Source organism: Pagrus major, chromosome 1, assembly GCF_040436345.1.
Source record: "Pagrus major chromosome 1, Pma_NU_1.0".
Classification (NCBI taxonomy): Eukaryota; Metazoa; Chordata; class Actinopteri; order Spariformes; family Sparidae; genus Pagrus; species Pagrus major.
In genome coordinates, this window is record NC_133215.1 from 240,911 (window position 1) to 255,932 (window position 15,022).

General features: G+C 45.9%; 1 protein-coding gene across 1 annotated transcript; it reads left to right on the forward strand.

Moving 5' to 3' along the window:
• The first annotated feature begins 1,425 nt into the window (after positions 1-1,425).
• On the forward strand, positions 1,426-14,978 carry eif4a3 (eukaryotic translation initiation factor 4A3). Its single transcript, XM_073466160.1, has 12 exons — positions 1,426-1,694; positions 7,813-7,885; positions 8,053-8,119; positions 8,226-8,288; positions 8,385-8,517; positions 8,853-8,933; positions 9,228-9,369; positions 13,142-13,280; positions 13,705-13,820; positions 13,903-14,010; positions 14,317-14,444; positions 14,799-14,978. The coding sequence occupies exons 1-12, from the start codon at positions 1,541-1,543 to the stop codon at positions 14,813-14,815; spliced, it is 1,221 nt and encodes a 406-aa protein (XP_073322261.1). The 5' UTR covers positions 1,426-1,540; the 3' UTR covers positions 14,816-14,978.
• The last annotated feature ends 44 nt before the right edge of the window (positions 14,979-15,022 follow it).

Genomic DNA, 15,022 nt, shown 5'->3' on the forward strand with positions numbered 1-15,022 from the left:
TGTTACTGACATTGATCTCTCTCCGGGACTCATCAGTAAATCTGTTCAGTCATTTCAAGCTGACATTCATGAACCGTTTTCAAACAGACCTCATTATTTATAATGTCACAAACAAATACAACAGAAGAATTCTGACTGCTGGACTCTGCCGTAAAACATCAGGATGTGAAGTCCACACCGTACAGTCAGTGTGGAGGGTTGAACTGGTTTAATGTTGGTGTGTTTAAGGACACTTGGACATCTGAGAACTGATGTGTTAATGATTCAATCATCAGGAGACACACAGAGGCTGTGTCCAAATTCAGGGTCTGCAGCCCTCGAAAGGCGCATTTGAAGGCCAATTACGTCACAACGCTGCGCGAAGGCTGTCCAAATTCAAAGGCTCCTTCAAATGCAGCCTTCATTTCCCCTTTCTGGAGGACGCACCGCTACTATCCTTCGGGGCCTCACATATCCCAAGATCCTTTGCGCGCCGCTCAGTCCCGAAACAGAAGAGGGAAAGAAAGAGAAAATGGCGACATCAAGTGGCGCAGACACGACATTCAAGTGTGAGTCTTGGGTTTATACTCGGTTTTTACTCATTTGAACATCCAACGCCAGATATGTTAAACTTCAAGGGACTATAAAACCTCCAAAGTTTAACTTTCAGTTAAAATACGTGACGCTGGTACTGCTATGGTAAATATAGTTGTTATTCACCAATGGGTTGATGTTTATTTTGTAATGTTGATAATTCAGTTTAGATTTGACACATTGTACACACACAAATAAATGTACATGTTTGATAGATTAGAACCAAAACAGACTCTAATGCATGAACACCTGGTGATGCAACCAGGAAACACTCCGAAGGCTGGACCGTCCCATTTAACAACGGTGGACGCGGCCTTCAAGGTCTCTCCAAAGGACCCGGCCTTCGTGGGCCACAAAGCCCGCGTCCTTGAAGGATGCAGCCCCTGAATTTGGACACAGCCATAGACTCTGATCTGGATTCAGTCTGGTGATCTGATGTGGACTCTGTTGGACCTGCAGCACCTCGTCACTCTGAACACACCTGAGAACTATTTTATAAACTCAGCTGTATTTTTGTCAAACTGCAGCAGGTTTGATCTTTGACCTCTCATGTTATTCATGTCAAAGTTAACACAATAAGGTGAAGTGAACAGTGTGCCGGAGTTTCTTCTTCAGGTTGTTCAGCTCTTTTAAATCAACACTTCTTCATCTGATTCTTCTTCAACAACTCAGATTTTATTAAATGAAGATTTTTATTTCTCTAAACTAAATTAACCATCACGCTGCTGACTTTATACAGCTTTATACCGTTTATACTCATACATTCTCACATGCTTCATAAAGTCCGTGTTCTTCACGGATGTGACGTGTCTTCACGGATGTGACGTCATGTACCCGTCGCTTCCAGAAGACGTCATTGGCGCGACACGTGCGGTGGTCTTTCTTTCCCCGTGTTAGCAGTTAGCAGTTAGCAGGAGTTTTACCGGATTCTCGGTGAGTTTTAGTTGAATTGAACCCTCAGAGAAAGATGGCTGCTGCCGGGGCGACGAGCAGGAAGAGGCTCCTGAGAGAGGAGGACATGACCAAGGTGGAGTTTGAGACCAGCGAGGAGGTGGATGTCACCCCCACCTTCGACACTATGGGACTCCGGGAGGACTTGCTCCGCGGCATCTACGCTTACGGTAGGCCGGGGATCTGCGGGGCCTCGGGGGGAGAGCTAGCTCAGGATGTTAAAGCTAACGTTATGGTCATCCCCGTGTTTTTATTTAGTAGTCTGGTTAAGTAAAATAGATAAATTTGATTAATGACACAGTATAATTTAAGTGTAGATGCTCATCATTCACTTTAAAAGCTGTGTTTTGTTATTGGAATGTTTAACGACATCTTAGCATGTTAGCATCCACATTAGCCGTTCCAGCTCCGGGTGCTGCGCAGTTTACCGCCGAAATGTTTCTGATTGTGTAGTTGAGTGTGAAGTGAAACACGACTGAAGTCTGTCTGCTGGTCAAACAAACAAGTAGAGACAAACCGCAGTGTGTCGGGCTGAGCTTTGGTCTCTGCTGGTTCAACTGTGTGTCTGTAGGTGTCTGTAGTGCAGCTGGTGGCGAACAGCTTCGCTGTGTTGATTATTATGGAGTGACGCCGAGATCGAAAAGTGGCCAACGGTATGTCTACTGCTGCTCAGCGGCATATACCAGCTGCTCAGCGGCATATACCTGCTGCTCAGCGGCATATACCAGCTGCTCAGCGGCATATACCTGCTGCTCAGCGGCATATACCTGCTGCTCAGCGGCATATACCTGCTGCTCAGCGGCATATACCAGCTGCTCAGCGGCATATACCAATCCCTAGACTCTTATACCGATCCTCGGAGTGGTATGCCGCTGTTATGCCGCTGTTATTCCACCGACACATGACGGTTTGTGCCGCTAGAGACTATTATGCTTCTGAAAGACTGTTGGACACACACACACACACACACACACACACACACATTGATTGACAATAGTTAGAAAATATCTCAATGTACAGTGAACATGATACATAATATGCCACAGTGGTTAATGTTCGGCGAAGTAGATTTTATATCCAGTAATGTATTATTGTGTTCTCCTAATAAAGGAAACCTGTCAGTAAGTATTGTTTAGTTGGTTGGCTCAAAGTTTCTGCCATCGATTAGTCAGCCTGGCTACGGTGGCTGGGCTAACAGTAGCTAAGGCTAGCTCTTTCATTAGCTTTAAGTAGTTTATAGGCACAAATTTAGACATATTACTTTGGCATCATATCGCAAGAATCCCACGTGTAATTACTGTCTATATGCCTACATCCCACCAACATAACATCCAAAAGAAATACATAGCCTGTGTTCCTTTATTTACGGCAATGTGTTAAGTTAGCATTGTCAAAAAAGACTACAGAAATGTATACATTTACAGTAGTACTTGTCGTAAAACCAGCCCAGTGGCATTATATTTGCATATCCATCAGGGGGCGGTACCCATCCAACAGACTTTCAGAAGCATAACAGTCTCTAGCGGCACAAACCGTCATGTGTCGGTGGAATATCAGCGGCATACCACTCCGAGGAACGGTATAAGAGTCTAGGGATTGGTATATGCCGCTGAGCAGGTGGATTATGCTGCTGAGCAGCAATCGACATACCTTTGGCCACTTTTCGACCTCGGCGCTACTGGGAGTGAGTGGCTGTTCACCCCGGAGGAGAGCCGAGGTGGTGGCTACATTGTACAATATGATTCATGTCGTTCTGGTACTGGTCTGGTTTGGAAAGTAGTAAATACAAAATATGTTAAATTGACAAAAATGTGAAGGAGGAGTTTGGGTGGTGTTACTCGATCCTCAGTAAATTATTTAGATTATTATCAGACAGTCAGATTATTTATGAATTTTTTTTATGTTTGACATTTGGGGACGTGAAGTGTTTTTGAAACACCCATCAGACACACTAGCCCCATCCTCTCTGCCCTCTGAGTGCGGGGATCCTGCGTCAACTCTCTGCATCCTCCTCTGTGTGAAAGTCTCAGATGCGGTGAGGGGTGAAACTTTGCTGCGGCTCTGATGCGCCTCCAGAGGCAGAGGTAGAGTCAGAGTCAGAGGCAGAGTCAGAGTCAGAGGCAGAGGCAGAGGTAGAGGCAGAGTCAGAGGTAGAGTCAGAGGCAGAGTCAGTCAGAGTCAGAGTCAGAGGTAGAGTCAGAGGCAGAGTCAGTCAGAGTCAGGCAGAGTCAGTGGTAGAGTCAGAGGTAGAGTCAGAGGCAGAGTCAGTCAGAGTCAGAGGTAGTGTCAGAGGCAGAGGCAGAGGCAGAGGTAGAGGCAGAGTCAGAGGTAGAGTCAGAGGCAGAGGCAGAGTCAGAGGCAGAGTCAGTCAGAGTCAGAGTCAGAGGTAGAGTCAGAGGCAGAGTCAGTCAGAGTCAGGCAGAGTCAGTGGTAGAGTCAGAGGCAGAGTCAGTCAGAGTCAGAGGTAGTGTCAGAGGCAGAGTCAGTCAGAGTCAGAGGTAGTGTCAGAGGCAGAGTCAGTCAGAGTCAGAGGCAGAGTCAGAGGTAGAGTCAGAGGTAGAGTCAGAGGCAGAGTCAGAGGCAGAGGTAGAGTCAGAGGTAGAGTCAGAGGTAGAGTCAGAGGTAGAGTCAGAGGTAGAGTCAGAGGTGCAGTCAGAGGCAGAGTCAGAGGTGCAGTCAGAGGCAGAGTCAGAGGTGCAGTCAGAGGCAGAGTCAGAGGTGCAGTCAGAGGTGCAACATTGGCGAACCGATCCAGTATGAACGGATAAGCCGGTGGTGTGGGGCGTGTCGATCTGATGGTGTTCACTGTCTGTTAACTAAACAGATCTTTCACTCAACAAAATAAAGAGAAATGTCCCACAAAGCAACGTTACATGACCAAACAACAGTAACGTAATAACTGGTCGTGTCTTATATGAGGAAAAAAATACTGCAGAAGCCTCTGTCCTCCCGTCTGTCCTCCCGTCTGTCCTACTGACTCTTCGTCACATTTCTGCCCGAAAAACAGCGTCCCCGGCAAAAAACTTTAACTCACCATGTCTTTGTCTCCTTCACTGTTGTAGTTACTGTTGTCATGGTGACGGTCAGCACTCCCAACTGAGACTTCAGTGAACTTTCCCCCAGAAAACAGCCTCCCTCCGCGCGAGTGACAGAGTCAGACAGCGTCCTGTTTACTGATGGAAATTATGTAATTTACAGCGAAAAACGTAACTTTGTCTCTTTCCAGGATGTTTGGTGGGTCAGGATCTCATCACAACACATTATAACAGCATCATATGATTATAAACAGTCAGCAGGTACATGTTTAGATTAACAGGAGGACACCGGGGGAAACACGTAGAAAAAACACACAGACGTCATCATCATGACATGTACCGTCATCATCGTGACGTCTACCGTCGTCATGTCTACCGTCGTCATCGTGACGTGTACCGTCGTCATCGTGACGTGTACCGTCGTCATCGTGACGTGTACCGTCGTCATCGTGACGTGTACCGTCACACCTTTTTTGGATCTGCAGCGCCGGCTAGCTGTATGAATTGACACACTGGTGCGTCTTTACGCCAGAACTGCTTAGTTTTTTGTGTGAACAAACAAAGGCGGAGAATTGGCGAACCGCCACTGTGGAGATAATGCAGAGTCTCTGTGTGAAAAGGGCTTCTGTGTTCATCACTATAGCTGTGTGTGTGTGTGTGTGTGTGTGTGTGTGTGTGTGTGTGTGTGTGTGTGTGTGTGTGTGTGTGTGTGTGTGTGTTAGACTCTGATGGTCTCTGTCTGTGATGTTATTAGGGCTGTGCAATTAATCAGATTTTGATTGTTGGATCAAACGATCTCCAAACTAATATAATCGAATTGAAGCGATTTATTTGGCATTTATCGTTGTACAGTCGGCCTAGAGATTTTCTGAATGAGACGCGCAATTCAGTCTCTCCCCCAAAGCATTCAACACGGCCCTGCTGACCGGCACTCACTCAAGTTATGTTTTTCTCTAAATTACATAATCTCCATCAGACAACAGGACGCTGTGACTCTGTCACTCGCAGGGAGGGAGGCTGTTTTATGGGGGAGAGTTCACTGAAGTCTCGGTCGGGAGGGCTGACCTTCGTGGTGATTTTTTTCACCGCGACAAACACTTGATGAGTAAAAGTTTTTTGCCGGGGACAGACGCTGTTTTTCGTGCAGAATTGTGACGAAGAGTCGGTCGGACAGACACTTCTCCACGTATAACTGCAGTATTTTTTTCCTCATATAAGTTGCCAAAGACACGACCGGTTACTACGTTACTGTTGTTTGGTGCTGTAACGTTGCTTTGTGGGACATTTCTCTTTATTTTGTTGAGTGAAGGACATGTTGAGTTATCAGACAGTGAACACCATCAGACCGACACACCCTCACTGCGTGCCGCCGGCTTATCTGTTCACACTGGTTCGGTTCGCCAGTACTACACCTCTGACACTACCTCTGACTCTACCTCTGACTCTACCTCTGACTCTACCTCTGACACTACCTCTGACTCTGACTCAACCTCTGATACTACCTCTGACTCTACCTCTGACTCTACCTCTGACTCTACCTCTGACTCTACCTCTGACTCTACCTCTGACACTACCTCTGACTCTGACTCAACCTCTGATACTACCTCTGACTCTACCTCTGACTCTACCTCTGACACTACCTCTGACTCTACCTCTGACTCTACCTCTGACACTACCTCTGACTCTACCTCTGACTCTACCTCTGACTCTACCTCTGACTCTAAATCTACCTCTGACTCTACCTCTGACTCTACCTCTGACTCTACCTCTGACTCTACCTCTGACTCTACCTCTGATTCTACCTCTGATTCTACCTCCGGAGGCATCAGAGGCGCAGCGAAATTCCACCTCTCGCAAAGACAAGGCCACAACCCCCACGACATCAACGCAGAGTCAGACATCGATCTCAGACACACTGTATAATGCGACTCCTTATCCGTCAAATTCGGACAGGCACAAGAAAATAACAGCTGCCATTGGATACTTTTTAGCTAAAGAAATGCACCCTATCGTTTGTCTTATTTGATTTTCGAAGTATTTTATTTTATTCATTAAATGTTTTATAGAAATTGCAGAACAGTTGGATACATATTTGTACATTATAGGCTTTACACGATCAGGATTTTTGAATCAGTGAGTTTGAATAAACCGTTCACCAATCCGATCACTTGAGGGAGCAATATGTGTATTTAAATAACTTGTTAATTTACTTTATATACTTATGTACTGTTTACTCAGTATCAACAAAAGTATTCTCAAGCATTTTTGCCAATGTTTAACAATCTTTGCCATGCCCCAAACTGACTGAGATGCAAGGGTAAAACATCAATGACCTCTAGAGGGCATTCAAGGACTGGCCAGACATAAGTTCAAAGTTCAGTCAGGTCAAACCAAAATAACTTGAAACAGAAATAATGGGCGCAACAACTTATTGCGTGGATCAAAGTGTGCCAGCCAACGTTGAAATGTTGCGGGGTTCTCCACAATATTACATGGCAGGTCGGCCAGCAGGATAAACTCCATAAGTTTTTGCTTGTGCCACCCCTTGCCTTCTCACTGTCACGGCTATACGGACAGGTACTGTCTGAAGTAGTTTGCTTTAGCATCCGTTTCGGTGTTTGTTTGTCTTTTTCCACGCTCCGTTTCTTGAATCCAGGTGCCTGATTAACTTTGTCGTGTTGGGGCATTTTGCAGATGCTCCCCCTCGAGGTACTCTAGTGTTGCACGGATTGCGGGTGGCTTGGGTTGTGTCTGTCTCGTTCGCTCTTTCGGAGTGGATGGGACGGGTGGGACACAGGCCGCCTGCAATCTATGCAACGGGAGCATCTGCGGGGAGTTTCAGCACGACATGACGTCATCGATCGAATCAGCGAATTAGGATTTTCCCACAAATTGCATAAAATGCAAAATATCGGCTGATCCGATATAGCCGGTCAGATCGGCGGAAAGCCTAGTACATTATTTTTGATTTGAACATTTTGTGTATTCTTTTGAGAGAAATGCTGAATAAATGCATCATGTTTCCAAACTCAAAAATAATCGTTTAAATAATCGTGATTTCAATATTGACCAAAATAATCGTGATAATGATTTTTTTTCCATAATCGAGCAGCCCTAGATGTTGTAACGACTGAGTCCACATCAACCCCAACATGTTAATCACCTGGACTCAACACGTCCTGGGAGATTGACCATCCTGTCCTCTATGTCCCCGACAATCCAGCTGTTACCAGTTGTTTGTTTTCCATTTCAGGTTTTGAGAAGCCGTCGGCCATCCAGCAGAGAGCCATCAAACAGATCATCAAAGGCAGAGACGTCATCGCCCAGTAAGACCTCTGTCTGTCTCTATATGACCTGTGATGTCCCCTAACAGCTGGTCTCAGGACTGTCTGTCTCTATATGACCTGTGATGTCCCCTAACAGCTGGTCTCAGGACTGTCTGTCTCTATATGACCTGTGATGTCCTCTAACAGCTGGTCTCTGATGTGTTCAGGTCTCAGTCTGGAACAGGAAAGACGGCCACCTTCTGTGTGTCGGTGCTGCAGTGTCTCGACATACAGGTCAGAGGAACTTTCAGGACCTTGTTGATAAATAATAAACATGTCAACAACATGTTGTTGGTTGGTGGACAGACTGTGATGACATCATTGTGTTTCCTGTCTGCAGGTGAGGGAGACGCAGGCCCTGATCCTCGCTCCAACCAGAGAGCTGGCTGGACAGATTCAGAAGGTAGCCCCGCCCACACCATCACACTCAGCCAATCATCTGTGAGCGGCGATGAGATGTTCTGTGTTCTGATTGGCTGTCTGTTCCCTTTGTGTGCAGGTGCTGCTGGCTCTGGGAGACTACATGAACGTCCAGTGTCACGCCTGCATTGGAGGCACCAACGTGGGCGAGGACATCAGGAAGCTGGACTACGGCCAGCACGTGGTGGCGGGGACGCCCGGACGAGTGTTTGGTGAGTTTACACAGCGCCAGCAGCAGGAGACGCCACACACACACACACTCAACTCACTCACTCACTGCACAACAAATCACTAACCGGTCCATCGTCGTCAATACGCCACAGATCATCAGATTATTGTCATTAGTCATAATGAGACGACGTTTCTAAAATAAAGAAAATCTGAGTATCTGATGGAGCTGACTGCTCAGCTGGTTTCATGGCAATCCATCGTCCAGTTACCCAGAGACACTCAGTAGACTGTCTCTGTTCTGACTGCTGATTGGTCGGCCTCTGACTCAGGCATCCAATAGGAAGCTGACGTTGGTTTGTCTGTTGTTTTCCTGCAGATATGATTCGTCGCAGGAGTCTGAGGACACGAGCCATCAAGATGTTGGTTCTGGACGAAGCTGACGAGATGCTCAACAAAGGTGAGACTGAGCATGTGCAGGTGTGTCACCTGCAGACAGACATACCTTGATAAGTCTGTGATGTCACTGTCCAACATCTCGGTGGAGTCAAAATACTGTGAACACAAACTGAACAAGATTACAGCTTGTCTCACACAGGTTTGTTGGTTCACACAATGTCTAAAATCTGTTAAAAAGTGAATGGAGTTTGGTGCAGAGAGGCCTTAAGCCAGGTGATTAGATTAATGCAAGATTCTGTTTGTTAGTGTGTCTGTTGTTGTGTGTCTGTTCGCTCAAGGTTGTGTCTGTGTTCAGGTTTTAAGGAGCAGATCTATGATGTGTACCGTTACCTGCCTCCAGCCACTCAGGTGGTTCTGATCAGCGCCACGCTGCCTCATGAGATCCTGGAGATGACCAACAAGTTCATGACCGACCCGATCCGCATCCTGGTCAAACGGTCGGTCCAGACACCACCCAGACAACACTTAAACACCACTTAAACAACACTTAAACAACACTTAAACAACACTTAAACAACACCCAGACAACACTTAAACACCACCCAGACAACACCCAGACAACACTTAAACACCACTTAAACAACACCCAGACAACACTTAAACACCACTTAAACACCACTTAAACAACACCCAGACAACACTTAAACACCACTTAAACAACACTTAAACACCACCCAGACAACACTTAAACAACACCCAGACAACACTTAAACACCACTTAAACAACACTTAAACACCACCCAGACAACACTTAAACAACACCCAGACAACACTTAAACACCACTTAAACACCACCCAGACAACACTTAAACAACACCCAGACAACACTTAAACAACACCCAGACAACACCACTTAAACAACGCCCAGACAACATCCAGACAACGCCCAGACAACATCCAGACAACACTTTCACAACACTCAGACAACACTTTCACAACACTCAGACAACACTTGCACAACACTCAGACAACACTTTCACAACATCCAGACAACACTTTCACAACATCCAGACAACACTTTCACAACATCCAGACAACACTTTCACAACATCCAGACAACACTTTCACAACATCCAGACAACACTCAGACAACACTTTCACAACATCCAGACAACACTTTCACAACACTCAGACAACACTTTCACAACACTCAGACAACACTTTCACAACACTTTCACAACACTTTCACAACACTCAGACAACACTTTCACAACACTCAGACAACACTTTCACAACACTCAGACAACACTTTCACAACATCCAGACAACACCCAGACAACACTCAGACAACACTTTCACAACATCAAGACAACACCCAGACAACACTCAGACAACACTTTCACAACACTCAGACAACACTTTCACAACACTCAGACAACACTTTCACAACACTCAGACAACACTTTCACAACATCCAGACAACACCCAGACAACACTCAGACAACACTTTCACAACATCCAGACAACACCCAGACAACACTTTCACAACACTCAGACAACACTTTCACAACACTCAGACAACACTTTCACAACACTCAGACAACACTTTCACAACATCCAGACAACATCCAGACAACACCCAGACAACACTCAGACAACACTTTCACAACATCCAGACAACACCCAGACAACACTCAGACAACACTTTCACAACATCCAGACAACACCCAGACAACACTCAGACAACACTTACACAACATCCAGACAACACTCAGACAACACTTTCACAACACTCAGACAACACTTTCACAACATCCAGACAACACCCAGACAACACTCAGACAACACTTACACAACATCCAGACAACACTCAGACAACACTTTCACAACACTCAGACAACACTTTCACAACACTCAGACAACACTTTCACAACACTCAGACAACACTTTCACAACACTCAGACAACACTTTCACAACATCCAGACAACACCCAGACAACACTCAGACAACACTTTCACAACATCCAGACAACACTCAGACAACACTTTCACAACACTCAGACAACACTTTCACAACACTCAGACAACACTTTCACAACACTCAGACAACACTTTCACAACACTCAGACAACACTTTCACAACACTCAGACAACACTTTCACAACACTCAGACAACACTTTCACAACATCCAGACAACACCCAGACAACACTCAGACAACACTTTCACAACATCCAGACAACATCCAGACAACACCCAGACAACACTTTCACAACATCCAGACAACACCCAGACAACACTCAGACAACACTTACACAACATCCAGACAACACTTTCACAACACTCAGACAACACCCAGACAACACTCAGACAACACTTTCACAACACTCAGACAACACTTTCACAACACTTTCACAACACTCAGACAACACTTTCACAACACTCAGACAACACTTTCACAACACTCAGACAACACTTTCACAACATCCAGACAACACTCAGACAACACTTTCACAACACTTTCACAACACTCAGACAACACTTTCACAACACTCAGACAACACCCAGACAACACTCAGACAACACTTTCACAACATCCAGACAACATCCAGACAACACCCAGACAACACTTTCACAACATCCAGACAACACTCAGACAACACTTTCACAACACTTTCACAACACTCAGACAACACTTTCACAACACTCAGACAACACCCAGACAACACTCAGACAACACTTTCACAACATCCAGACAACATCCAGACAACACCCAGACAACACTTTCACAACATCCAGACAACACCCAGACAACACTCAGACAACACTCAGACAACACTCAGACAACACTTACACAACATCCAGACAACACTTACACAACATCCAGACAACACTTTCACAACACTCAGACAACACTTTCACAACACTCAGACAACACTTTCACAACACTCAGACAACACTTTCACAACACTTTCACAACACTCAGACAACACTTTCACAACACTCAGACAACACTTTCACAACACTCAGACAACACTTTCACAACATCCAGACAACACCCAGACAACACTCAGACAACACTTTCACAACATCCAGACAACACCCAGACAACACTCAGACAACACTTACACAACATCCAGACAACACTTACACAACATCCAGACAACACTTTCACAACACTCAGACAACACTTTCACAACACTCAGACAACACTTTCACAACACTCAGACAACACTTTCACAACACTCAGACAACACTTTCACAACACTCAGACAACACTTTCACAACACTTTCACAACACTCAGACAACACTTTCACAACACTCAGACAACACTTTCACAACACTCAGACAACACTTTCACAACATCCAGACAACACCCAGACAACACTCAGACAACACTTACACAACATCCAGACAACACTCAGGAAGAACACCTGGAGATATAAAACATCTTCAGCATCTAAATGTTCTTTAGAAACTGAACCTGTCTCTCTCTCTCTCTCTCTCTGTCTGTGTGGATGTCTCTCTCTCTCTCTCTCTCTGTCTGTGTGGATGTCTCTCTCTCTCTCTCTCTCTGTCTGTGTGGATGTCTCTCTCTCTCTCTCTCTCTGTCTGTGTGGATGTCTCTCTCTCTCTCTCTCTCTGTCTGTGTGGATGTCTCTCTCTCTCTCTGTGTGTCTGTCTGTGTGGATGTCTCTCTCTCTCTCTCTCTGTCTGTGTGGATGTCTCTCTCTCTCTGTCTGTGTGGATGTCTCTCTCTCTCTCTGTCTGTGTGGATGTCTCTCTCTCTCTGTCTGTGTGGATGTCTCTCTCTCTCTCTGTCTGTGTGGATGTCTCTCTCTCTCTCTCTGTCTGTGTGGATGTCTCTCTCTTTCTCTCTGTCTGTGTGGATGTCTCTCTCTCTCTCTGTCTGTGTGGATGTCTCTCTCTCTCTCTCTCTCTGTCTGTGTGGATGTCTCTCTCTCTCTCTCTCTCTGTCTGTGTGGATGTCTCTCTCTCTCTCTGTGTGTCTGTCTGTGTGGATGTCTCTCTCTCTCTCTCTCTGTCTGTGTGGATGTCTCTCTCTCTCTGTCTGTGTGGATGTCTCTCTCTCTCTCTGTCTGTGTGGATGTCTCTCTCTCTCTGTCTGTGTGGATGTCTCTCTCTCTCTCTGTCTGTGTGGATGTCTCTCTCTCTCTCTCTGTCTGTGTGGATGTCTCTCTCTTTCTCTCTGTCTGTGTGGATGTCTCTCTCTCTCTCTCTGTCTGTGTGGATGTCTCTCGCCCTCAGTGATGAGTTGACTCTGGAGGGGATAAAGCAGTTCTTCGTTGCCGTGGAGAGAGAGGAGTGGAAGTTTGACACTCTGTGTGATCTGTACGACACTCTGACCATCACACAGGCCGTCATCTTCTGCAACACCAAGAGGAAGGTCAGATGCGCGCACACACACACACACACAATATGAGAGGCCTGCTTTATACTGAAGGTTGTGTACGTGTGTGTGTGTGTGTGTGTGTTTGTATGTACGTGTGTGTGTGTGTGTGTATGTACGTGTGTGTGTGTGTGTGTGTATATGTACGTGTGTGTGTGTGTGTGTATATGTACGTGTGTGTGTGTGTGTGTGTATATGTACGTGTGTGTGTGTGTGTGTGTGTATGTACGTGTGTGTGTGTGTGTGTGTATGTACGTGTGTGTGTGTGTGTGTGTATGTACGTGTGTGTGTGTGTGTGTGTGTATGTACGTGTGTACGTGTGTGTGTGTGTGTGTATGTATATGTACGTGTGTGTGTGTGTGTGTGTGTGTGTGTGTGTGTATATGTACGTGTGTGTGTGTGTGTGTGTGTGTGTGTTCAGGTGGACTGGCTGACAGAGAAGATGAGGGAGGCCAACTTCACGGTGTCATCAATGCACGGAGACATGCCTCAGAAAGAGAGAGAGTCCATCATGAAGGAGTTCAGATCAGGAGCCAGGTAAACCAGCACCTGAACCGGACCAGGACCTGAGTCCTAAATGAGTTGTTGTGTTGGATCATGTGTGTTTTGTGTGTTTCAGTCGTGTGTTGATCTCGACGGATGTTTGGGCTCGAGGTTTAGATGTTCCTCAAGTTTCACTGATCATCAACTACGACCTGCCCAACAACAGAGAGCTCTACATCCACAGGTCCGTATCCCTCCACACAAACTAGTCCTCAAACTGCCTGTTGTCAACACATACTTCTACTTTTTGTTCACACGTCTCAGTTCAGAAGGAAACATGACGGTAACATTAAAGTTATAGACTGCACTTTGATGTGTACTTGAAGGGCGGGGCATATATTAGGGGGCGTGGTCAGAACAGTTGGTTCTGCAGGTGCTGATCACGTCCAGCAGGGGGCGTCTCACTGCCGACTGATCTAATAAATCAAACGGGTGTAGTGCTTCCTGCTGTTGCCTGTAATGATCTGACGTGACCTCTGTCCTCCTCCAGGATTGGTCGGTCTGGTCGTTATGGTCGTAAGGGCGTGGCCATCAACTTTGTGAAGAACGATGACATCAGAATCCTGCGGGACATTGAGCAGTACTACTCCACCCAGATCGACGAGATGCCAATGAACGGTACGAGTCCACCAATCACACGCTTACTGCTGCTACAGACACAGCCAATCAGAGCGAGGCTGAGTGCTACTTCCTCCTCTGATGTCACAGCAGAAGAGACAAACTGTTGGTTTAGAGTTTTAAAACAAACAAACAAACAACAAACAAACAAACAAATCCCTGACACACAGAAAGTAGTCGAGCAGAGAGCGGCTCACAGCTGCATCACCAAACAGGACTGAGTTCATTACCTGGATCTGACAAGCTAACAGGCTAACAGATTAGCAAGTGTGAGCGAACGTACAGTGAGTAGCTAGCCGATGTTAGCAGGCAGTGCTGCTGCCACACTGACATGTTCCTGTTTCCTCTCTGCAGTGGCCGATCTGATCTGATGTCACCTGGCTGACGTCACACCGGAGCCCCGCCCCTTTTACTTCCTGTTATTTCCTGTCTTTGTTTTTCTTTTTTTTTTTACAATTTTAGTTTCTAAGTTGACTGTTGAGGTGAAAAAACTCACTCAGGTTTGTTCTTGTAAATAAAGTTGTTTTGGTTCCACGTCGGTGTCAGTTTGATTTGTGATCAGTTCAGTGTGATTGAAC

Bases quoted from the DNA above. Each gene is read 5' to 3' on its own strand.
- eif4a3 (XM_073466160.1), top strand. From the start codon at position 1,541: ATGGCTGCTGCCGGGGCGACGAGCAGGAAGAGGCTCCTGAGAGAGGAG. The intron at 1,695-7,812 runs GTAGGCCGGGGA...TTTCCATTTCAG, and splicing joins CCGCGGCATCTACGCTTACG to GTTTTGAGAAGCCGTCGGCC. The intron at 14,011-14,316 runs GTCCGTATCCCT...GTCCTCCTCCAG, and splicing joins AGAGAGCTCTACATCCACAG to GATTGGTCGGTCTGGTCGTT.